This window comes from Stegodyphus dumicola, chromosome 10 (genome assembly GCF_044657685.1).
Source record: "Stegodyphus dumicola isolate Sdum_Otavi_A_Nest chromosome 10, ASM4465768v1".
Lineage (NCBI taxonomy): Eukaryota > Metazoa > Arthropoda > Arachnida > Araneae > Eresidae > Stegodyphus > Stegodyphus dumicola.
The window spans coordinates 128663943-128691596 of NC_140777.1; the positions used below are offsets into that span (position 1 = coordinate 128663943).

Below are 27654 nucleotides of genomic sequence, written 5' to 3' on the forward strand. Positions count from 1 at the left end.
TGGACGCCATCCTGTGTTACCCTTGAGACTGCGTCTGGTGATAAGATCAACATAGCTGGGAAGTTAAACGTGAACATCACGTTTGGAAGTACCACCTACCATCACACAGCATATGTGTCAGATATTACAGATCCATGCATACTCGGATTGGACTTCTTAAGGAAATACAATTTTTCCTTAGACTTGAAAAATAACAAACTGCTTTCAGCATCTGATGGCATGACTATCCATCCTCAAAGGGGATCCTCGCCTGGAAATGTCGACGCCTTTTTCGAAAGATCCAGCTCGGGAAGCTGCCGAAATCATACCAGGGTCGAAAAGAAACGCAAGACTACCAGCTATTCTCCAGCCCAGATGCTCTTTGGTCGAAACCTTCGTCTGCCTTGTGACCGCCTGTTTGATCGCTATACGGATGCGCCTTCATCGCCTGAGGAACACATCCAAGATGATCAGGCCCGTTTTGAAGTGATGCACCGTTCCGCACGAAAGCGAGTGAACTTGGCGACGGAGAAAGTGAAGACTAGATACAACACGAGAGCTACTGGACATAGATCCAACAAAGGATACAAGGTGTGGTTGTGGAACCTGATTCAACCAAAAGGACTCAGGCCTAAATTACAGTCACCTTCGGATGGTCCATATACAGTGCTGAACAGACTGAATGACGACGTGGTTCGGATCCGTGAGTCTTCGAACTCTTACGACAGGTTAGCTCATTACTATGGCCATAGTACATAATGTAAATAATTGTAAATAGTATAAGACCATGGTCCATTTTGTTTTAAAATGTGTATTTGATTTGATTTGTATTTAGTATTTGATTTGTATTTTGTATTTGATTTGTATTTGATAGCATATGATTTGTTTTATTTATTGCATTTATGCCTCAGTTGTAAGTTTGGCTTCCTGTCCAGGGATTGTACTGCCCGGGACGTGCAGTCCTTGGGAAGGGAGCAGTGTTACAAATTTGGTATTTAAAAAGCTAATGTTAGTTCAATTATAAATTAAATGGTTTTATTTCTCGCGCAGTGCAGCGCATGACGAATATTAAAAGAAAGCTAAGCCGGAAAATTGTAAATACAAGAGCGCATGCATTAAATAAATAAATATCTCTTTTTGATTTCGAGAAAGTACTAGAAAATTCTAGCGCGTGATTTTTAAAATCTTATAAAAGGAGGAAAACATCTCAGTTCGTGGTTGTTGCTTAGTTTGTTGTTGTTTAGAAAACTGCTCTTGTTGATTGTAGCGAATTCGCGGATTAGCTTTCTTTAGCTGTTTTGAATTACGTTCTATTGGATATTTGAGTAGCTAAAAGATAACTACTGTGAGATATTGTAATACTGTATGATAATTTGAGAAAATTTAAGCATTTTTGTTGTGATAATAATAATTTTTTTTTTTTTTCATTTTTCACCGGACTTGTGCATTCATTTCATAACGAACCCGTACGCACGCAACAGTATTATTGCAACCACTTCAGTAAAAGTCAACAAACTCTGGCAACCATATGCATTAACAGTTCTTTTGGTAAACATGTCCACTGCAAGCTGCAATTCAAAAATTCACTGAATCACCTATTTCTACTGTAAAAAATTGCAAAACTGGCAAATGTTGATCATTTTTAACTTCCCATGAATAGGTAAATACGAGGGCTATCCAGAAAGTAGATTACGTTTTGGAATAAAAAAATAAACAAAGTATAGGAAACAAATTTTATTATATACAGATGAAAGCCACACTCAAATACTACTTTTCTACATAGTCACCATACAAATTAAGGCATTTATCGTAGCGATGTACGAGCTTGGAAATTCCTTCGTCGAAAAATTCGGCCGCCTGCGCCTTCAACCACTTCGTTACCTCTTCTTGCAGCTGTGCGTCGTCATCAAAACGCATTGATTGCAATTTCGTTTCACAGTTCACATGTTTCACCCATGTTTCGTCACCAGTAACGATGCGATCGAGTAAAGAGTCACCATCCTTATGGTAAGCGTCCAAAAAGTTCAACGCTGCAGCCATTCGCTGATTTTTGTGGTCCTCTGTCAAGATTTTTGGAATCCATCTTGCACAAAACTTGTGGTAACCAAGCTTTTCGCTGATGATTTCGTGCAACAAACTTCGCGAAATTTGTGGAAAACTCAAAGAAAGTTCCGTTATTGTGAAATTTCGATTTTCACGGACTTTAGCATCGACTTTTTCGAGAAGTTTGGCGGTCACTATGCTGGGTCTCCCACTTCGATCTTCGTCGTGAACATTGGTTCGGCCATTTTGAAATCTTATGACCCACTGACGCACTCCACCTTCAGTGATAATGTTGTCCCCATACACTTCACGAAGCTGCCGATAGATTTCTATCGGTTTACAGTTTTTTGCAGTCAGAAACCTTATTACTGAGCGCACCTCGCAGCTCGCGGGATTTTCAATTAACGCAGACATTTCAAACCGTCACAGTATCTGAACGGAGCACAGCACGAACCTCTCACTAGCACGGCTAGATGCAGACTGAGCTGCGCAACGCTCTGACCCCAAGATGGCCGCGCTAGCCCCGCCCCTAGCGGACACAGACGGAAACGTAATCTACTTCCTGGATGGCCCTCGTACGTAGTAATTTCTAAGTGACATCATTTGTTCTTTCCTATCCATCATTATGTTTTTACTCTAAGATGTGGTCTAGGGTGTGAAATGAATGAACAGATGGTCTGTCGTCTTGAAATATAGCATCACCACTGGGAAACAAAATTTGTACCACGGGATGGACGTTATCAGTCAAAATGGTCATACAATCCTTGGCAGTAATGTGACTTTGCACATTAATAATGGGTCCCATGGAATACAACAATATGGCTGCCCAAACCACGACCAATCCCCCAACATGTTTCACTCAGCAAACAGTTTGTATCATACACATGGGCCAGACAACAAGACTCATCCAACCAAATGACAATATTCTATTGCTCTACAGTCCAAGTTTTATGACTTTGACACCCCTTTCTCCTCTTACAGGCATTTTGATCACTGATGACTGGCTTTTGAATTGCAACTCACCCAAACATACACTGTTCATGGAGCTCCCTTCATTTTGTTATAGTGCTGACAAGGTTTGCAAGTGCAACAATCAGTTCAGCAGTCACTTTTGGAGCTGTAATCCTCTTATTTTTCATCACAATCCTCTTCAATGATCATCTGTCACGATCACGCAACACACATTTTTATTCGCAGTGATTTAGTGGATGCAGTTTTTCCACTTTCCTGTATGAATTGAAATTCTTAGATACAGTGCCTCTTGAAGCACCAAACACTTCAGCTACCTTGGTTATGGAAGCACCCACCATACAAGCCCCAAAAATTTACCCACATTCGAATTCATTTTTAACTCTGGCAGGATGCACTCACAACTGCACAGGGCACTGTCTCGACAATGAATGACACTTGCAACGTATTCAACGTGTTATAAGGTGGCACTAGTGCACAAATACACCAGCATCAGCAACAGCTTTTGCAAGAATAAACATTTCAGTTCAAACATGCATTTTATGAGGTGTTTTCATATTTTTTCAAACCCCTGTATTTGGACATGCAGAACAAAAAGCTGCACAGACAAAAAAAAAAAAAAAAAAAAAAAAAAAAAAAAATGGTCTTTGTGTCTATAATCAGTTTTACTGTTACAGGTTCCCCCTCCCCAATCATTTTGCACTTCATATACTGTTGGACAAAAGAACTAACCTCCACCAGATGCAACAGACAGGTAATATGAGTGGAAACACAGTGATTGATTGGAACAACTATATGAGAGGAGTTTGTTGCTTGTTTTTTATCACACACTCAAAAGGTAAAACCAGTGCACCTGAAAAATTGTCCAGATTAATGAAAGGCCATTTGTTATGCAAAAGAAGCATTCTGCTAAAAAAAATGGATCTGGGAACAAATCTGTGGAGATATGAAGAAATATCTTCTTAGGCTAATACTAGACATGGGCAACAAAATTTTGATGATTATGACAAATATTTATATATACACATGAAGAAAATACAATATACTCAGATTTCTGGCATGCTTGTCTGAGTAAGAACTAGAAAAGGCTGGTTTTCAACATTTTATGGTGAATTATAAATTCAAATTTGTAGATACAATATTTGGGGCAAATGTACAGAAAACCGAACGATTCTGGGATGCGGTCAAATGGCAAAACAAAAGACTAAGATAAAAGGCTTGCCATTTAGGAAAATTTATATGGCACCAATAAGCAGGATGAAAGTAAATACAATGTACTCTTGATTATCCTGGCTAATGCCGGGAAGCAAGTCATGAATAAGTGGAAAACACCAATAATCCAAGCTATAAATGTTCATGCGTATTTCATGTGTTTTACTTGGTTTTTGAGAATGTTTTAAATATTTGGCAAATTTGACTCCATGTTTTTTAAGTGCCATTTTATCATTGTATTTAAATTTTCTTTTGTCGATGAAGTCTAACAGAGTTTCAACAGAAGTCATTACCATCACGGGTTTCAGATAATTTTCAATATCTTCTTCACATGCATTTTCAGTATCAATCTCTGCATCTTTTATTTTTGTTACAGTTGAAATGATATCATCATCAGTCAAACACTAAAAGCTCAGCTCAGTCAAATCACCATCGAACTATTCCTTGATACTCTCCCTATTGAAATTTTCAAAGAATTTTAAATCTTCAATTTTCTGGCATACAAATTCATTTATTGCCTCAACTTCTTCACAATTAGATAAATCTCCAATTTCTATATTAGGAAGAATCTTTCTCCATGATCAAACCAGTGCTATTAATTTTACTTTTGACCAAGCTTTTGCTACTCCATAATATGGGATCTAATAAAATAAAACCTTTTCTAGAACATCATTAAATTATCATCTTCCTCAGAAAGAGTTATGAAAAGACCAGGCGGTGAAATAGCTTCACTGATGATATTACATCTTGGTTCATCAGCAGAATTAAACCGGTAACATTAAGTGGCAAAATTTTAGCCATCATTAAAGCATCTATTGTTCTTAAAATGGCCTTTTCTGAATGAAAGGGTAAATTTTTTAATAACAATACTGCTTTTTTTATTAACCCTATACATTTTAAAAAATCCATCACTTCTAGAGCCCATTTAGCCTTGAAGCAATTTTTGAATATCTTTTTACTTATCCATGCCCCTTTTTGATTGTAATAATCTACAGGGAGATTTTCCATTTTAATCCCCTTGAATTATCTCGGCTTCTTTGCTTTTGAAGTCACCAAATGTTTAATTTTATATGTTCTTGGTGAATTTGCACAACATGAAGTGTTTTTATTGGCAAACACTTCCAACATAGGCCTCTCTCTTCTGCATTTTAGATCTGATTAGGTTGTAAATTTTCTTGTTTAAAATATTACTGAAAATCTATGTATAATATATCAGCGGCTTCAACACAACCATTGAGACATTTTCCTCATATGGCAAGTTCTCGAATATCATATCAATGCTCAAAATCTTGTAAGTTATATGGCGAGTTCTCGAATATCATATCAATGCTCAAAATCTTGTAAGTTATCCTGAGGATGACTTAGAGAGTTGCCTTCTAATCTAAACTTTTCATGGAAAACTTGGATTTCTCCATGTACATTTGATCACTGAATGACACTCCTTCTGCTTAAACCATGTTACCATAACTGAATTTAAGTTTTCGTGTATTGAGAGTTTCGTGGTTTTTTTATTAGAAGAACCTGCTGCACTGTCACAATCACTTACAATGGCCTTAAACTATTTTTTTTTTGGCTTGTTTGTTTGTTTAACAATACCATGGACAGTCTGAATGCAAATTCTACATTCTTTGGTGAGCTTTACAGTCGATTTACCATGTTAAAATGTTTTAATAATCTTAAGCTTTTGTTTTAATATTAAAACAACTTTCTTGCACTTAGTACCTGTAGCAAGATCCTTATTTTTGGCTCTAAAATTTTAAATCCATTTTTAAAAGAATAAAAAAGTATTCAAGAAAATAACAAAAATCTTAATCGTTAAAATAAAATTGTTTTGGTAGTGATCAACTGAAACGATGCCTTGACTACGCACATGCAGAACAGATTGCATGAGATAATCTTTGAAACTAAGCCTGGAGATACAATTCAACATTTTTTTACAGCATGCTTGGAATTTGTGTGTTTGCTTTTTATACACTCTTGTGTGCATAGCATTAAGTATGTATGTGTGGACAACGCTACACATCAAAATCCGCACCCGAATAATCAAGTGTATGTTGTATTTGATTTTATAGCAATTTGTAAGTAATGGTCTTCACAAATGTAAGTAAATGTTATCCCTCCACATATTGTTATTTTGTATTTTTTTAAGGTTGCCATAGTGTTTTCTAATTTTTGTCAAATTAATTTCAAATGCCACCAAATTTTGCTAAAGCGTAAATGGCGGACACTTTAGCAAGGAAGAGCCAAAAGAAATACTTTATAGAACAAGTTAATATATACTGCCCCAAGAATATATCTTATAAAATAATTTAATACATACTAATCAAGAGAAATTTTCATAATTAGATAACAGTGACAATGCTATTTGGAAAGGTTAACTAGAACACTATGTTGCTATACCATCACTGATAATTTCTTGAAATAATATACCTTTAATTTTGAAAATATTTCAGAGTGAATTTTTTTTTTTTTTTTTAACAATTATAATTTCTTGATTTTTTAGAGATTTTTCCATACTTGGTGATAAAATAAAGTTATGGGTTAGCCACTTGGCATACCATTTAATAGTTGAATATGGTGGAAGAAACCCTAGTTATTTATTGTTTATATTGCCATTTTTAATTATCAGTTTTTAATTATTATGTAATAAGATGCTTTATGTGATATAACTGGTATTCATCAAAAACTAATATAAAGACATCTTATTAAATATGCCATTTTTCATTTTTGTCAAGTTAATGCATAAAAAAACAGAAATGGGGAATTTTAAGTATGTCATGATTGTAAACTATTATTTTATTATTAAAAGAAACTGAATTTATCTTTTTATCTTTTTGAAATTTATCTTAACAAAATCAAATATTATTAAATATGTTATATTATCACATTTTCATAATTTTTTATTCAATATAAAATGAGCTGATAAATTTATCAGTTGATGAACTGCCATTGATTAGAAGTATTACTCAAAATAACCTCGTTTTGGCATGAGCCAAAAATCATTCAACTGCCAATTTTGCTATAGATAAATGCAAAAAATACCATTTACTTTAGTAAGCCAGCAACATCACACATATTAACGATAGCTCGGCAATACTTGTATTGACTGATTTACTTTAAAAATCAATCAGTAATAGCATTCTTTCTCTACCACATTATGTAAAATACACTTTCCTTTCATACTCATTGAAATTTTAAAACATATGAGTTACTAAGAAAATTTCAAAACTGTGAACAAATTATGAAATTGTACAACACATATTTATAAGCCATTATACATCATGTATGGATATATAAAACTGTATTACCTGACGGCACATGGCACACCTTTTACTCTGCTGAGTAACACCTTTTACACAAAGGTAACAAAAAATATGGCGACATGGAAGCTGTACAGGTTGTATACAAGGTTGTAGACATACAGCACATTCTAATTTATTGGCCCCATCTATTCCTGAAAAATATTCTCTGTATATAATTCCCATATTTTGTAATAAATGAATGCAACACAAAACTTCTTACTTAAACTGCAAAGTATTACTTCAATGAAATCTGGTGAGTCAAGAGCCTTGTTAGTAAAATGCTGTTAAATAAAACCATAAAATTTAATAAAATCCCACGTAGTTTGCTAAAATATTTACCCAGGTAACTAATAAGTTTTCATAACTCATTGAAGATAATAACCTAATCAAAAACTGCTACTAATGAGTTACAACCATAATCAACAGAAAAAATGCCCACATTAAAAACTTCAATACATTGTAGTTTTTCTTACCATAAAGTAATACTGAGTTCCTAGTCCCATAATAATGCATAAATTGTTAAGTTTCAATTTCTTTAATACAAGTTCATTCTACACCAAAACCACTTATCATATAACTAAATATCTTCAACACAAGTTTATGTTATATCAGATTTAAGAAATACTGCAATGCAAAATGAATAATATTATTATAATTTTTAATTTTCATGCTTCAACTGATTAAAAAATCCTAACCATAAGTAAATAACTTTATCATGCATATAAGTTAACTCATATGCATTTTGCAAACTGAAATACTTTTTTATATTTATCCATGTTACTAATTTTCTAAATAAAATAATTTTAACTGAATTTCAGTGGAAAATTTTGATAAATAACTAAAACATCAAGGATGAATATTTCTGCAGATTTTAACAAAAATAAATCAATGCATAGTGATAGATCACCAACCAGAAAATAGCAGGAGAAAATAGCAGGATTAAGTTAAAAAACCACTTACCCTCAGAAAATATCTGGTAATCTAAGCAAATACATGCTTGAAAATATTTTGAAAGGTTACTTAACTGGATTAAAATTAAAGCAAATACCTGAAATTTTACATAATAATAATAATAAAGATAGTTTACTAGTTCTTTCTTCTAGTTTGAAACAAAATTAAATCAGAAGTCACTTGGACTCACTTAAATACACTGGATGGCAGAGAAACGGAAATGCTTACTGCTGAATAGTAGCCTATAAAATCTCGACCTAGTGAAATTTTGCATTACTGCACAAAAACAATGCATTTTTGCAATGCATCCCCAAAGTTAGCATAATAAACTTTCCTATTGTGGTATGATGGTGCATGTAACAAAAAGCAATGACCCTTTCAAAAAAATTAAATTGTGAAATTGCAGAGATCAGTGGTTCTCAACCTTTTGACTAATGCATACCATCTAAGCAAAAATTGAAAAACTTTAGTACCAACACTACATTTTACAATGATTATTTTTCAATGTGTCAATCGAAATATTTAAAAAAATATATTTTGCCATTTGCGCAACTTATTGGCTATATTAACTGTGCACACCTAAAAAATATTAGATTAAAAATTGGCTACCATTTTAATTATCAAAATTTAAGTTACAATACTTTAATTCTAAAATTTAGTATGAAATTTGGGCCTGTTTAAGAGAGATCAATTTCTTTGGCTATTTATTTTACTTAACTTAACTATAAATTAAGATCTATGTTAATTTTGTTCTGTATTTCTTTTTCAAATAAAACATGGAAGAAAATACGGTACTTTTTTGTTTCACCGGCGCAAATCTCGCCAAGCAGGCTTTATTGGCGACAACACACAGTATACAAATAAAAAAAGTTAACCTATGTTAGTTCTAAGGAATTTCGATTTTGAAGGCATAAACTTTTTAATATCATTTAAAATTTTGTAAAAAGACAATAAATTTGTGAAACGACATTAATTTAAGAATGTACTATGCTTTCATGGTTCATCATCCTGATTCGCCGCTTCATACCACGTGACCCCAAGTGATCTCATCTCACGTAAACTATGCTACAAAAATCTAATTCTGTCAGTTATTATCTACATTAATTTCAAGTTAAATCTTAATTCGGAATACAAGTGTAAATGCAAGAATTATTTCAATTCGTACGAATAGCTTACTCAGAAATTATGTAAAACCGCAGTGCTTTACTTCGCTAGTGCATTCTCATTAGAATTGATGAATTTAATCCTTGACTTTGCCTTTTCTATATTTTTGCATTCGGGTAAGCGGTGTGATTGCATCCTAATTGACTTAATTACCACGAATGGCCTTAGGGCATAAAATTGAACTATCTGGTAAAAATCCTATGTAATTGTCTGCCAGTATTGAAAGAAACAATCAATATGATTAGAAATGGCTGTGATTTGTTTTGAAAATGAGGTGTACCAGCGAGGATGTTCCATTTGGCATCAGTTTTACCATTATTGGCGATTCTATCACCTGCGCCGGCAAAACAGAAAAGTACCGAAAACACTTGTTCACACATATAGGTTGTGGAAAAAGGCAACAGAAATTTAACAGCTTAATTTGAAACACCTTAAAATTCTTTTTTTTTGGGGGGTTTAGCCAAAAGTTAGCAAGTGTGTTACTTGCACAATCTTCAGTTAGAGTTCTATCACAGGAAATTTTTATCAATTGTTCTTTTTCTTCATGAGATTTTTTAATTTAATAGTTAAAAATACTTTGTTTCTTTGTTTACCACCTATTTTTCTCTTGCAAACCACCAGTTGAGAACCCCTGGCAACATTGACACCCATTTTTATAGCAATGTGAGAAATTCTTACTTCTTTATGTTCAATCATTGACTTTAACACACATTTCTTCAGGTATTACATCAACACTGTCCCTAGTCTGGGATCATCTCCAAGGCTAAACACAGCAGCCCACATATAATGGTGCTGTATCGCCATAGACTAGGGGTTCTCAACCAGGGTGGAATTTCCCTCCGGGGTGAAATTTCATAGTTTTAGGGGGGGGGAAGAATGCTGACAGCCTTTTATTTAGCTGTTAAGTATTTAGTTTTAATTTATGAATATAAAAAACTACTTTTAATGAAGTTTTGCTTATTTACCAACATTTTTTACACTTTTTGTTGTTAATAAAACATATTAAAAAGTCATCTAAATCTAATAAATGTATATAGATGTTACATTTATTTAGCTAAATGTTCTTTTTTATTTTTCAAGTTTTAGAAAAGGGGAGGGATGATCTTCTAGCAATGGTTGAAGGGGTGTATGGAGGGGGAAATACAGAGAAACCCTGCCATAGAGTGTAATCATTCGACCTCCCTGTAGAACGGTGTTTGCAACACCTGGGTGCCCGAGCCTAGCTCTACCCCATGTAGAATAATTAGTGATTTCAAAAGATAGTATGATATAACCTATCAAATTAGGATATAATATTTTATTTATTTTCAATTAATTAAAATTAAATTTATGATATGAATGAGTACAAAGTTAAAGTACTAGTAACTGAAATGAGCAAAATTAACTGAGAATTTGATAAGCTGTTAATGATTAAGGCACAGAGGCTGTCGAGCTGATGTTAATGTCACAGTAATGATACATGCAAACATTGGAAGCCTGAATCCATAATAATATAAGAATGCAAAAATACACAATACAGAAAATAAAAAGAGAAACAATAAATATACGAGTAACATATAGAATACAAAGTACATAAAATCAAAAACATTATACAGTGAACACAGACAGCCAAACATGGGGTGGTACATAACATCACGAGAAATGAAGGAAGAAAATGTGGATTACATTATCCAAATATTTAACTGGGCCAAAGGCCTGTCCATGTTACTTAAGCTATTGCAATCATAATCGCATATTTTTATGCTTGGGTTGTCTATGAGTTGCCTATTGTGAAAATTACTCGAAACTTCTGGATAATCAATGTGATGTGTGGGGATCATGTACACTTGTGGATCATGTACACAATGTGATGTGTGGGGACTTGCTTGGCCCATGGAATGTTGGTGCTATAGAACTGTAGATTTTTGCTGATCTTAGTCTTTTTTTGTGAATAAAACAGCTTTGGTCTTTTCTACATTTACAAGGATTTTCCATTTGGAAAGCCAAGTCTTTAGTGTATGTACGTAGTTTTATAGCCATTTGATAACTGGACCAATGAATGCACTTTGCGCTAGGCTTGCTAATGAGTGTAATCATGCATTCAAGAATATTGATGCTTTTGTTCATTAAAAATTCAGTCATCGAGAATGATGTCTGACATCTTTCAGTATTACATTGATATCATTAGCTAACACTATTAGACAATCTCTCAAAATGCAAATAATAATACTTCCTGAGCATATTTTCCTTTCTATACTTCCACAGGAGGATGCAATCATTTCTCTCTGCTTCATTATTCCCCAATTATGTCAAACGTAGGCTCAGAACTTACTAATTGTCTCTCAAATACTCTGTTCAAAATGGCAAACCCAAATAGTATGAAAAATATTGCTTTGATATAGCATTTCATCATAAATTAACACTCGGTGAAGATTTTTTTCATTTACATAACAAGGACTTAATTATTTAAGAAGTAACTATGCATTTATTTTACTGGAGTGCTCAAGCATAAGACTAACAACAAATATTTATCTCAAGTTGCAATACTGTTTGTTTTGTCAGAATATGAAATCAGCTTATTTAAAAATAATAAACAGGTGTTTAAAAAAGATGTTCGGAATTTAGACAGTTGAAGGAAAACCAGTTTTATGTTTTAGTTTACTGTCGAATTTCATTTGTTTTAAATATGAATTTTAAATAGCCTTTATAAGCATTCCTTCTAAACTTCATAATCAAAATGTTGCATAAATATAAATGTTTAAATTATTACACAGATGGTTATTTATTTTTAAAAATGGGATCAAATATTCTAGATTGACTCTCTGGAACCACATTCAATCATAAATAAAATAAAACTACAGAAGCTTTCCCAGATCACATGTCTACTGCATCATCTGGAGCTGGAGTGGATGGCTTCATCATTATTTGTCATCTTTTATGTTTTTCCCGGGATTTCTGTGCTCAAAATAGATGTCCAGATGTATGGAAGATTGAAGGGAAGGTTTCTATTGCAATACAGCTTGATGATGATTTCAAGTGCTTCTCGAATTTTGAGGTTGTTTTTATGCTGGGTTTAGGTTTTATTTATTTGTGCGAAGTACATAAGGATTATTTGTCTACACAGAGAAATAGTTTTATAGAGAAATTTTCTGAATTAAATAATTACATTACACATGAGGAAAGCCATAGGAATCTGTGTTCACTACTGGGAACAACTCAGAAAGAAGTATAGTTCCTTCAAAGTTTTAATTACTCAGCTAGTAGTAGGCCCTAATAAACTCTACAAGTATACTGCCTAATATCGATATAAATTTACATGTTTATCAAATAATTTTCTATTTAATATTCTTGTCAATAAACATTAATTCAGAAACTGTTAAACAAAATGACCTCAGGTGTTGAAGACTTTTCAATGAGAAAAAGTGGGCCCAAAGTAAAAGAATCTCTGAATTAACCACAGATAAAATAAAGTCATTAACCCAAAAATAGACTTGTTTTTCATTACAGAGCTATCAATAGAAAAACACTATTATTATAATTTTTCATTAAAAAAGCTATCAGCTTTATTTCTGTATTAAATATCTTTTAAAGTATAATCCATTTTTTATTAACATTTCATAACAAAATCTGTAGAGGGAAAAAAATTGGCATAAAGTCTTACCATCACTAGAGACAGAAGTTGAACCTTCCATAACCCAAGTATCTAAAAATACAAATTAAAAAATACAAAATATTTAAAGTTTGTGAAGATTTTACTTGATAAAACAACATTTTGAATTTCAAAAAAAGTGTTTATACTAAAATTGTGTACATTTGCATACACATGTGAGAAAAAATTATCAGATTTGGGACAGAAGACAGAATTTGTCAAGCCTCTTCATAGACAAAAGGTCACCAACCAGTGTGGTTTGTGTGCTTGATGCATTTTGGATCAGTATTTTTTTATCTAGACAGTTAATTATGAATGCTATCGCAACTTTTTTGAGAAAGAGATTCATTCCCGATGCCCATGAAGAACACAGAATCCAACACATATGTTTTCAGCAGGATGGAGTGCCTCTACATTTAACAGGTGTCCTGGACTTGCTCAGAAGTTAAGATGATAATCGGGTCCTCCCAAGAGGTTTCACAAACCACTTTGGAAATGGACATTTTTGGCCTCCTTCTAGCTTATCACCACTAGACTTCTTTTTATGGGACAATGTTAAAAATCAAGTCTACAGAGATCAGTCAAAAAGAATAGAGAAGCTGAAATTAGCAATAACAAGTGTGATAAGGTAGGTCAATTTCCAGAGATGAATCGAGCAGGTTATTGCGAATTTCGAGCAGACTTCATTTCATTGTCTCCTAAGATGGCAAACATTTAGAGAAACTCAGCTTTTAATTTTCTTTATTCTCATAGGTAAATCCTGAAAATTTGAAATAAAAATCTTTTTTCATTCAAAAGTTATTCAATGTTTTCTTTTCCTTTACCCTCTGAAGCATCCTGCACATAGGGAAAATTATATAATACACCTTAGAAAAATTATATAATGTCTACTTCATATGTAATAAAATAGTAACATATAAAATTTAATGGTTAAGAATACATGCAAGACATATTTATTGAATAAATTTCACATTCTTGACTTAGAAACACTTCTTTACGATAGGTAATTTACTTTGCATATGTTTATTTGCATCAAAATTTCCCAATCTTTTATATTCACCACCTCTTTTCAAAAGTTGGTTTTGTTCAGTATCTAATTCAAGCTTATTCAGTACTTACATATTAATGCAACCACCTTGGCATAATTTGATAATTTTTTACAGATGAAAATGTAAAAATTACTGGTGCAAGTGATTCAACACTGAATGCTCACTAGCATCAGTTCTGGTCAGAAGTTATGAATGATTTTAAAGGATTTCCATCAATTCAAAATGCTGCCAAAGATATCACATAAACTGCAAAACTGGCAGAGAAGAATTTTCAAATATGTAAGAAGTCAATTAACTGAGAAATAATGAATGAAGACATGGATGATTTTATAACATCAGCCAATGGTGAAAGCACTGATAATAAAGAATTATTACAGCTCCATTTACTTAAAAGAAATTAAACCAATTTTTAAAAAGGCAAAGGAACTGTCCAATTTTATAATCCAGATTACCTAATGAAGGAAGAGGAGGACACTTTATTACAGGAATAAAAATAACTCTTCACTCCTTACCACAAAACTTTCTTTAAAAAGTTACATCACTCATTGCCCCAGGCAAAAATTTCCAGCTTCAAAATAAAATAATAATAATAATTGCATCACGCACTTACTAAGCAGCAACAAAAATCATTTCATTCAGCATATGTTTTATTTTCCCTTTTAATTACAACAATGTTTAGGTTTATTTAAATTATATATACTTTATTAATCTGAATTATAGTCAGTACATTTTTTTTCACAAAATGTTAAAAGTGGAACATGATTTTGCTATACTCGCAATAACAACATGTTTGGTAAAGGTTCATCGTAATCTTTCATACTTTCTTTTCTCTCTTAATATATGAAGAGAAATTCAGTTTCAGAATACATCTAAATTCAGAGATATAGAACAGATCTCGTAGCAAGTACATATATAGATAGAGATCAGAAAAAGGATACAATTTAATAATTACTAGATATATTACATACAGACAATAAACAACTATTGTAAGCATACAAATAAGGCTTCTTAAATCATATAAAAATGAAAGTATTTAAAATTAGTAATATAAGTGTAACTTTACATTTAATATGGAACAAATATACGTAAAAACAATATAAAAATTAAACACATTCAAAAATGAGATTTTTCCACTAAATGGAAGAAAACTATTTCTTTCAGTTAAAACTGTGGAACAAGCTTGCTAATCCCATTTATGAATTATTAAATTCAACTTCATATATGACAAAAAGATTTCATTCATTTCTATAAATCATACTTGGGTTATTCGACAAGGGTGCCTTTATGGATGACTTTCTATATGAAATCGATTATATTTATATTCCACATGGATAAAATCCAATGCATCCACTCTATATAATAACTCTAGAGCTGAACAAAGGACAAATTATTGGTGTTTTATAACTTTAAAAGTTAAATATGATAAAACAGTTAAAAAACTTACCATTTTATTTGAAAGATATTTAAGAGTGCATACACATCTAATCCTACATACAACCCCACGTCATTCACTAAAATACAACATCAAAGTGTTTTTTCTTATAAATTTTTTCCTCCCACGTCACATACAGTGTCTCAAAAAAGTGATGGGACACTCGTGCTTTACAAAAGGAAACTTCAATAAAATAAATTTTAAAAACATGTAAAATTTTTTCTGGGTGTGTTTCATACTTAAATTTAGTAGCAATTATTACATAACATACATTTTCTCAAAATATTAAAATATTAATTTAATAAAAATACAATAGTTTAGAACGGAGCAGAAAATGGCTCACTTAAGTGATGGGACACTTACTTTTCTATCAAATATTTATCCAAAAATTTTACTTTTAAAAGGTTTTAATATTTTGTTGGATTTCCTTTTACTTTTAAAACATGATTTAATCTTCTTGGGATGGATACGACTAATTTTTTTGTGATTTCTGGAGTGATTTTACCCCATTCTTCTTGAAGCACCGATTTTAATTGTTGTTTTGAAGAAATGGTGTGTTTGCGAATTCTTGATTCCAATTCTTGCCAAATATTCTCTATGGGATTTAATTGTGGAGATTGTGGGGGTGTTTTTATTATTTCAGGACAGTTATACAGCAGCCAGAGTCTAACGTTCAAAGCACTGTGCTTGGGGTCATTGTTCTGGTAGAATTTAAAATCGTTATGAAGGTTCAATTTTCGTGCTGAAGATTTCAAATTTTGATTTAAAATGTCAATATACTTGTACTGATCCATTATACTATCAATAAAAACAAGATTACCAACTCCAGCGGACGACATACACTCCCATACCATAACTCCTCCTCCACCATGTTGGCACCAAGTTCTGTTTGCGAAATTCTTCCCTGGGTTTTCTCCACAACAAGATTCTACCGTCAGAACCAAATATATTAAATTTACTCTCATCAGCAAATATAACTTCATTCCAGTAATCAGAATTCTTATTTATGTTGGATTTTGCGAAAGCCAGTCTGAGTTTTCTATTCTTTTCACTTACGAAGAATTTTTTCCTGGCTGCTCTACCGTGATATCCAGTAGATCAAATTACTCTTCTAATAGTCTCAGAATCAACAATTACTCCATATAATGCTTGTAAATAAGCAACAACTTTAGGAGCACACATTCTTGGATTTTTTTTTTTTTTTTTTTTAATATTTTGAACGATAATTCGCTTTATTCCATTGGATAGCTTTGATGGTCGGCCAGGTCTTCTTTTATCCTGAATCATACGATTCTTTTTATATCATTTAATGATATTGAAAACTGTTAAATGACTGAAGTTAGCTGTTTCAGTAGTTTCTCTAATAGATTTTCCACGTTCAATATGCAAATTAATAACTAATTTTTGAATTCCAGGCAAAGTTTCTTTTCGTTTAGCATTCATGGCTGCACAGAGCTAAAAAACAAAAAAATTCCAAAACAAACTGGAGAGAAATACTGCAGACGATTTTATAAATTATTGCCAATTGCTTTTGAGTAAAAATAAATACCCCAAAAGATATTTTTATTGCTTACTTCAGACGATTTTTGTTGCATAGTACGTAGTGTCCCATCACTTAAGTGAGCCATTTCCTGCTCCATTCTAAACAATTGTATTTTTATTAAATTATTATTTTAATATTTTGAGAAAATGTATGTTATCTAATAATTGTTACTAAATTTAAGTATGAAACGCACCCACAAAAAATTTTACATGTTTTTTAAATTTATTTTATTGCAGTTTCCTTTTGTAAAGCACAAGTGTCCCATCACTTTTTGAGACACTGTACGTTTCAAAACACATTGATGCAATGACTTCTGAATAAATAAACCCACAATTTTGAGACATAAAAATTTTATTTAATCGCATCTTTATGCAATACAGTCCTCATCAACTGATTGGTTGCATTTTTATGCAATACAGTCCTCAACTAATCAGACCTGATAAACTGATTCATATCTCACTTCCGTAACAAATATTGCATGTTTTAATACACATCTCCTTCTTTTGATACCAAATTACAATAAAACTGGTCCTATTTTAATTCTCATTAAATATTTATCACAAATAAAGGATTCACTTACTTAGCAACATTAAAAACTAGAAAGTATACAATATATGTAAACAATCATCAATTTCACTGAGCTTTAAGCATCACTCTTAATAACAAGCTCTCTCCAACCAAGTTTTTGTATTATAGTCAGAGAAATCTAATGGCACATAAACTGAATTACTGAGTTTATCACACAGTCATACAAATTTTCTTTACATCTTTTAGAATTTAGTTTCTAAAAGTTTGGTTTCCACTTCTCATTCTGTCATTCTACTAATACACAGCAACTCAATAAGGAGCATACAGATCATTAAATGTTAATTCAAAGGAAAAAATCTGGCTAAAGAGTAATTTCATGCCACATCGAAAGTAATTCTTTTCATTAAACAAAATAAATTTTTTGCACTATAACCTCACTAACTCATGTTCACATTAAATATACTGAATTAAATGATTCGTTTGAAAAGTCAACTGATTCATGCCCAAGGACTATCCCAAAACTAGATTTCAACAATTACTCTATAAATATTATTTTTAATATGAAAACGCATAATGAATAATGTAGTGAAATAAAAAGGTCAGGTAAATATTTTCATGTTTTAAAAAAAATTTCAAAAAATATTACTTGTAAGAACGACAAAATGCAAACTTGAAGTGGAAGAAAACTTACAAAAGTATTTTCAAGAGTTACAAATGCTCACACATTTCATATTATTACATTCTTAAGCGAATTACTAGTCAAAACAAAAAAGTCGTTATTTACAGATCTTCACGAAGGGAAAAAGGGAAAAAATCAAAAATGGAGGATTTACTGTTGTGTAGGAAGATATTAACTTTATCGCCAAATCACTTGGCTTCGTCGATTCATTCGTATTTCTGTAGAGATCATAGATACAAGCTCGAGGGTGTTGTTAATCAAGGAGGTTTCCTTGTTGTTAATCCTATTAATCCTGCTATTTTGAGTAAATTATAAGTGGTAGCACACGAGAAGTAATATTTACGATTTTCTGGGCAAAAAGACTTAGCGGTTGCAAAATAAGACATCTGTCTACTTTGTCTGTCTGTCTGAACTCTTTAGCTGATGTTGAAAGATGGCTACTGTACGTAATGCTAGACACGATCCTGAATCGGAAAGTCCAATTGATTATGTGCAAATTGATGGATTGGTAATGAAAACTCTATTGTTAAATCAAATATCGTTTTTAATATCCCATAAATGGAAAAATAGTGGTTTTTATCATTTCAGATAATGGCTATGTGAACAAGAAAGCAAGGCATATGGCCATGTTAATATGCCTTGCTTTCTTGTTACTATGTTACACTGTTTTATGAATATTATGTTTGAAAATTGAAGTATGTAAATCTTGTTTTGTTCTTTAGTCATTGATACAGAAATTTATTCACGCTCGCACGAAGTTATTCTTAGTATAAGAACAACCTTCCAGTGTTGTTTTTCATCGGAGTGCATATATATTATAGGTATTCTTCTGTTATAAAGACCGGATTCAGAAATGTCATGATATGTATGTATTCATGAAATGCATACACATCGATAAATTTTTACGTGCACTATTATAAGAAAGGATATGGTAACTTTGTTCTTATACATATGAACAACTTAGTGTAAGTATGAATGAATTCCTGGATCTATAATTGTTTAAAGACTAATCGATTATGAAAATTATAGATTATCTTTCAGAAGGTTGCAAAACAGTGAATTTACTTGATTTACAGTCGATGTCTTTTAATGATAATTCAGTGTGTGAAAGATAAATTCAGGAAAATATTTGTTGTCTGTTGTATTCAAAGAATCATTTTAGCCCTATCATGTTTTTCACTTTCTCTGCTGTTTATTTTGTAAACTGGTAAAAGAATGAAATTTTAACATTTAATTTTTTATCGTTCACAGAGTAGTATATTTTCCTCGGTGTTTTAATTAATCTGTGTTAGTTTCTGGATTTTAAGTTAATTGATTTGCATAATGTTTGTGTTAATTACATTTCATGTAAATATATTCTGCAGTTATAAAATTGTTGCCAAATTTAGTCTAATAAAACTTGATACATCAAGTTGCATCCTTATTCAAAATATAATCTTTGAAGAAGTTATGTTGTATGTATCCATAGTGGTAATAGAAATGTAATAATTTATTAAGTGTTTCACAAGTTCTTTGAAATGTTTATAGTTTGTAGATAATATTTAAGGAGCCAGGTTTCTCATAATCATATTTTTCCATCAAAAATGAGAAACGTTCTGAAAATTATAAGTGTACTTGGGGCCAGGAGTGGTTTTAATTTGCCCTTGATCAAGCGTTCATTCTGTTTGTAGGTGAATAAATCTGTGATAAGTGGCTAAAGCCTTGAAGTACAATGGTACCTCATAAGAGGTACATTGTTAATCCATACAGATCTTAACAACTCTTCAATAAGAAATAAGTGAAAATAATTAGTCTTTTTTTATTAAAAAAAAATGTTTTTGGTATTGTTGCAACAGTGTTTTAAAATCCAGATGTAATGGATGATATTTAAACTACCAAAAAAAAAAAAAAAAAAAAAAAGCCAAATGTATTTCTTTCTTTTCTCTTTCTTTTGTTAGGGATTTACTTACTTGAACCTAGTTCAGATCACTAGGTCTTACATTAGCTGAGTTAGTAGCATTTTTGTGTTTCATAATTTTGTATACAATTGTAATAGGTATAGCATGTGTAACTACATCAAGTTGTGTGTATCCATATCATCTTCATCCTTTTCAGTACTCTTTTTTTTAAATGTCCCTGGTGATCCTGATCATTTTCTTCATAAGACTCTTTACCTGAAAACACAGAATCGCATGAAAATTCAAAGTTGTAATGCAGATTGCTTTTTGAGTAGTAGTTACAGGCATGCTGACATTCATAAGCAGTATTGTTCCAAAAGAGAACAATAAGGGTAATACAGTCGAATACCTGAAATCTGCATTGCCTCACAAATATAAACATTCAATTTATAGGTTCCAGACACCGCAACATGGAAAACGAAATGCTCAAAAAATACTTACTGAATAATGACGTCATAATTGCTGAATAATAATGTGTCATAACGGAAATAGCACAGCTGGAAATATCAAATTATTTACATCATGGTAAAAGTTTTTCCTCCTCCAATCTGCATCGAGGTAAAAAAGCAGGTTCACTCAACTTTTCTTTCAAGTTCACGATTCATGTTGTTGTATTTTCTGAGCTTTGTAATTTCTCGAAATTGTTTAATGCTGCTGTTTTGTTATTTTTATTCAGATATTTTAAATTTTTGCACTTTTTAATACTGTGACAGATAAGAAAAGCATTCAGGATTTTACTGCTTCCAACGTTGAAAAAAGGGTTGATCTTTACATTATGGTAACTTGGCGAAAATTTGGCGACCAACTCTCCTACAGCAACCCTCTATTTTTTTTTCCCCGCCGCCATTTTGTCTTCACGAAGTAAAGACATGTTTCTTTTCTTTTTATCTCCTGAACACTTCTTCCAACAATCTACTAGCCGAATTACACTTATGCTAGAAATTTTATCAAACAAAACTGCTTAATCATGACAAATATTCACTGCAAAATTAGGAAAAACTGCACAATACCATTCTCCTTACGCATTTTTCAAAATAACACATACACATAAACCATGTACACGCCGACTTATTTTTACTTAAAAAAACATCCCAGAATTGCACAAAAATGGCATTGCGCACACTCTTCACTATATCCATGTACACTGCTTTTTTCTCATAAATTAGAAAAATTTCATGAAAATGCATGAAAATACTCAACGTATACTACTCAAATGTATTCCAAAATACTACAAATATATAACTCACAAAATCACGATCATTAAATTAAAATATAATTAAATTAAAAAACACTACTTAAAATATAAATAAGCACATAAATTAAATTAATAAAAATTAAATTACAATCCTAATTACTTTAAACTAAATCATTGCTAATAACAATTTTCCAATAATACCACATTAATTTACTCCTTACATTTAGAACAATGCATAAAAATAATATCCTCAAATGATTAAAAATACTAACTTACCTAATCTTTTTCAGAATCTTCATTACGTGGCTGCAGTACTACTGCTAATTTCTAAATCCTAAATCCAGTAGTCAACTGAAAGTCTATTCACCAACTAATAAGAAATTAATAAAATTTCACCTATACTCAAACTACTTTCAGCAAACCACGTACCCTTCCTTACACTCCTTTTCACAAAATGTCCATTTTCACCATATTTCTTACACCGCCATTTCAACTTAACTGTAATATCCTTCCTTTCACACAATCTCAACTTATTATTATTATCAGATAAACGCATTAAAAATTTAAAATTCACTTTACATAGTGCCATGCAATCCAAAAATTAATCAACACTATTTCACATAACACACTATGAAGCTTAATACAAAATAATTTTTCCAAATTAACCCCCTTTTCCGATTAAAAAACTGTAATTCATCCATTAATGTCACGTTTCGCACAATACAGAATAAAGCTAAATACGAAATTTCCAGATTTCCCCCCTTTTCCGATTAAACAACTGTAATTCGTCCATTAATGTCACGACATATATCATGATCTCTCATTTCCCTCACACAAAATAATGCGTAATCGGAACTGAGTCTCACATTATTACCAAAGTCCTAGGTAGTAACCTTTATCACCTCCAAAATGTCGCTAAACTACCACTTACCATATTCCAAAGATCAGCCGAGAATTTTGCTTTTTATTTAGCGGAGGAAGTGTGGAGGAAAAATTCCCAGAAAAAATCATTCAATAATTCTATTGAATCAATAATAAAAGTGTATCCACCATGTAAGCAAGATTCTGAAGAAGATTAGGTAAGTTAGTATTTTTAATTATTTGAGGATATTATTTTTAGGCATTGTTCTAAATGTAAGGTGGAAGTAAAGTAATTTGGCATTATTGGAAAATTGTTATTAGCAATGATTTAGTTTAAAGTAATTAGGATTGTAAGGTAATTTTTATTAATTTAATGTATGTGCTCATTTATATTTTAAGTAGTGTTTTTGAATTTAATTATATTTTAATGAAATAATAGTTATTTTGCGAATTTTATGTTTGTAGGAATTTGGTATACGTTTAAGTTGAAATAAACGTACATGGAAATAATTTAAATATTTGATACTAAGTATTTGTAATGCTTGCGGTATGAATTCGTTGGTGACGTGTATAATGTAATAGATGATTTAGAGGTAAAAGTTTTTGGATATTTTATTTATTTTATATGTGGAAATGTTCATATTTGTAAAGGGTAAATACTTTTTCGCGATCAGGTAATTTCATATATGTTCTTTTTACCGGGTTTAAAGATTGAGAAAATTATCATGTATTTTCGTGAAATTTTTCTAATTTATGAGAAAAAGCAGTGTACATGGATATAGTGAAGAGTGTGCGCAATGCCATTTTTGTGCAATTCTGGGATGTTTTTTAAGTAAAAATAAATCGACATGTACATGGTTTAGTGATATTTTAATTAAATTATAGTTATTTTGTGAATTTTATGTTTGTAGGAATTTGGTATACGTTTAAGTTGAAGTAAACGTGCATGGAAATAATTTAAATATTTGACACTAAGTATTTGTAATGTTTGCAGTATGAATTCGTTGGTGACGTTTATAATATAATAGATAATTTACAGGTAAAAGTTTTTGGATATTTTATACGTGGAAATGTTCATATTTGAAAAGGGTATATACTTTTTCGCGATCAGGTAATTTCATATATGTTCTTTTTACCGGGTTTAAAGATTCAGAAAATTGTCATGTATTTTCGTGAAATTTTTCTAATTTATAAGAAAAAGCAGTGTACATGGATGATATAGTGAAGAGTGTGTGCAATGCCATTTTTGTGCAATTATGGGATTTTTTTTAAGTAAAAATAAGTCGACGTGTACATGGTTTATGTGTATGTGTTATTCTGAAAAACACGCAAGGAGTTTGCTATTGTGCACTTTTTCCCAATTTTGCTGTGAATATTTGTCATGATTAAGCAGTTTTGTTAGATAAAATGTGTAATTCGGCTAGTAGATTGTTGGAAAAAGTTTTGAGTAGATAAAAAGAAAAGAAACATGTCTTTACTTCGTGAAGACAAAATGGCGGCGGAAAAAAAAAAATAGAGGGTTGCTGTAGCAGAGTTGGTTGCCAAATCTTCGCCAAAAAATCGCCAAGTTACCATAATCCAAAGATCAACCTTAGTAAATTATACCCTATGCATTTTATTTTTTTTTCATCTATTTTTTAAGATGTTAAGTTATCATGCTGTAACAAGAAAATTCAGGTGCTCTTACTCCTATGTTATAGGGTTGAAATTCTTTGTGTTCCATTTTTTGAACACTAGGCAAAACAATTACCATCAGGACAAACATTTTCTCATTCTCTTTTTTTTTGGTTGAAAGCATTTTACAAATCTCAAAATGCCAAAAAATCCTAAGCTTACATGAAATAACCGACTTGTTAGAGACAGATGATAACATGGTAAAAGTATAGTTTAGGGTACCCCTTGACGATTTGTGGCGGTACATGGATAGCGATTTTGTGCAATTTTTTTACTCGTTATTTTGGCTTGTGAAGTGACAGTTTTTGCACCAAAATTCGCCGCTAAACAAAGCCAAAATAATAACAATTGCACAAACATGGTATTCATGTTCACATCGACTTATTTTCACTTTAAAAAAAATCCCCGCATTGCACAAAAATGGCATTGCGCACTCCTTTGACTTTATCCGTGTACACGTCAACCTATTTTCACTTTAAAAAAATCCCCGAATTGCACAAAAATGACATTGCGCACTCTTTTAACTTTATCCATGTACACGTCGACCTATTTTCACTTTAAAAAAAATTCCCATAATTGCGCAAACTTGCATTGCGCCATTCCCTTTACTTTGTCCAGACATCGATATATTTTCACTTAAAAAGTCAAAGCACTCAATTCTACAATATAGGCAAACAAAAAATACATAATCTCAATAAAATGCATTTTAAACCAAACAATAAAATAACATAAAAAAGGAAAAACATGTTATACATTTAAGCACTACCAAAATCAAATATTCACTTACCATGATTTTCGAGTTTGCTTCATATACCCATAGCCACGTAGAAATCAAAATATCAATCATACTCAAATGACTTTTTTCAAACCTGGTACTCTTTCTGATCGAATGCCTCACATAGTGACCATCTGAACCTTTCTTCCTACAAACCCATTCAAATCCAACTAAATGGATTTTACGTTCGACTAGACGCATATCCTTCTTACATACAGGACACTTATAATGTCTACTAAGTAAACCTTCATTTACACACCAGTCAATTAAAGCTCTTTTCCCCTTTCACTCCAAATCATACAGAAACTTCAAATTAATCTTACTACATTTGGCCATTCTATCGTCTAAAGAATCAAACCAGCACACACCACAAAAACGCTTACAAAACATCCTATGATTCAAAATTTCCCAGAATCATGCACCCAATTACGTCACAGTAGGGTTTCCATAACATTCAACTACTCAGGCTACCATAAATGAAAGAACAACTGGCCGATAAATCAAATAACTTCGCCATAATACAAGGGGTACCTTAAAGTGTACTCTACCCGATAACATTGAGGCATATGCCATAATCATACAATCACCTGAAAATGCTACATCCCCACTTCTGATTAGGACTCCGGAAATGAAGAAGGGGGAACAATAAATAATCTGAAAGGTTCTTTGCTGTGTGTACCTGCTTATCTTATCTGAGTGGGTTCTAATGTTGATTCTAAACCAGATAATCCTTTATTCATATCTGAAGATAAAATTGCGTTCACATCCACTGTGCAGCAACCGCCTTCATCAAAAAAGAAAAAAAATCTCAAAGATTCGTAAATAGAAAAAAGCTGATCTAAATATACAGCCCAGAAAGGGAAGGGTTATACAAGTAACAAATGATGGTAAAAATATATTTACGAATGCCTCTCGTCGACTTTTGACGGTACATGGATACCGAGCTTGTGCAGCTTCAACTTGTTATTTTGGCTTTTTTAGAATCCGTATATTGGCGTTGCCTCATAAATTCGCAAAAATATCCTCCATAGGGTCATATCCTTCGACGTTCAAGCATACGCATTTTCTTCCTACAAACAGAACACTTATAATGGCTACTAAGTAAGCCTTCATTTACACACCAGTCAAATAAAGCTTTTTTCCGCTTTTGTTCCAAATTGTACAAAAATTCAAATTAATCTTGCAGCATTCAGCCATTCTACCATCTAAACCACAAAACAAGCAATGTACTTCCTAACCTATTGCACACCACAAGCCCTTACAAATCTTTTTGCCGTCGTTCAAAATTTGCGGCATAATGCTATTGATTACATCATAATATGGTTTCCATAACATTCAACTACTCAGGTTACCATAAATGAAACAACTCTGTGATAATACAGTCAAAAGTCATTAATCGGGACTTCGGCGATTCCGGATTATTGATCACCAGTTTAAATCTGGTAAGATGGCATGTAGAAATTATAAAATTAAAAATATGAAACCATAATTTATAAAATAAAGAACAATTATGATCTAAAGGGTATCAAAATTTACAAAAAAAAAAGCTTAATATTTATTTGTTTACTTTATTAAACATTTCTTTCAGTGTAAGTTGTTTAAGTTGCTTTGTTTTTTATGTGATAATACATTCTCTTTAATTCTATAAACAGACATAATTTCTTGTTCAGTTACAAAGTTCCGCTGTTCAAGTCCTATAATTGCCGTGTTGAGAATACCGACTAATTTATCAGTCGAAATATTTTCGTTTTCAATAACCTCTGTCACTTTCTTCGCTATCGGAAACGAATTATAATGACGCGGAATTTGATTTAAATCATACCAAAGACGGAGTACATCAGGATGAAATACTACATTTAGTAAGAAATTATAAGCCAAATAAAATAAAAACATCTGCCTTGAAGATAAGGATAGTGCTGACAGATCAACTTCCAATTCATTGCGTGCGGCGGCGGCGTTAAAGATAAACAAAGGATATCCCTTTATCCATTTTTTGCAGCAATTCCACTTTTTGTTTAATGGACTTCGAAACATACTTTCGCTTTGTAGATCCTTTACATATTAGTAAATATATATCAGAAATTCTATTTGACATAATTGAAAGTTCAAGCTTACTTTTATAAAATTGCTCTAACAGTCTGCAAAAAATAATAATCCGAATCCAATTCGAAGATTAAGGAACAATGCAATCTGCAACATTAACTGAATTAGATAATTTAAGCTTAGCTTATACCGTCTGTTATACATTAAATGCGCATTCGTAAACGTATATTGCACACGCATATTCGCAGCCGTGCGGCACATGCGCAAAAAGTTTTTAGCTTTGAGGTCCGGATCATGGGTGTCCGAATTAACGACTTTTGACTGTATAAGGGCATCCTTGAATCGACTCTAACCAGGGCTGTGGAGTCAATAGGGAAAATGACCAACTCTGACTCCTGGAATTTTAAAGACTTCGACTCCATCATATATAATACACATGGGTTATAGCCTATTTTTTTAATATAAAATGAGTAAAGATGCTACAGAAAAAAAAAATTTGATGGCATAGGAAATTATTTATATTAATTAGCATTTATTATGAAATGGAAAAACTGGCATTAGTTATTTCCGAGAAACAGTATAGCTTCGGCAAGACCTTGTTTGTTGGAGGGCCATAGATGTGATTTGATAAACTTCAGAGCTGAGAAGAGTCTTTCCACACTAACTTGAGTAGCAGGAAGAGCTGTTACT

At 31.9% G+C, this 27654-nt stretch overlaps 2 protein-coding genes across 7 annotated transcripts in view; one reads left to right on the forward strand and one right to left on the reverse strand.

Annotated features, from left to right (window-relative positions):
• Window positions 1-18754, reverse strand: part of Rnf146 (Ring finger protein 146) — a 34527-nt gene extending 15773 nt beyond the window's left edge. Inside the window, exons 1-3 of one of the 6 annotated variants that reach the window (XM_035360942.2) lie at window positions 18634-18754; window positions 13261-13302; window positions 7512-7651 (exon numbers count right to left, since the gene is read on the reverse strand). In XM_035360942.2, coding sequence (XP_035216833.1) covers window positions 7512-7651; window positions 13261-13291 — 171 coding nt within the window. In that variant the 5' untranslated portion in view covers window positions 13292-13302; window positions 18634-18754. The other 5 variants (XM_035360938.2, XM_035360939.2, XM_035360936.2 and 2 more) reach the window with 5 other exon arrangements.
• Window positions 18755-18834: 80 nt separating this feature from the next.
• Window positions 18835-27654, forward strand: part of eIF3h (eukaryotic translation initiation factor 3 subunit h) — a 31809-nt gene continuing 22989 nt past the window's right edge. The window contains exon 1 of the mRNA XM_035360931.2: window positions 18835-18987. Within this exon, the coding sequence (XP_035216822.1) occupies window positions 18913-18987 (75 nt within the window). The 5' untranslated portion in view covers window positions 18835-18912. The remainder of the gene's footprint in view (window positions 18988-27654) is intronic.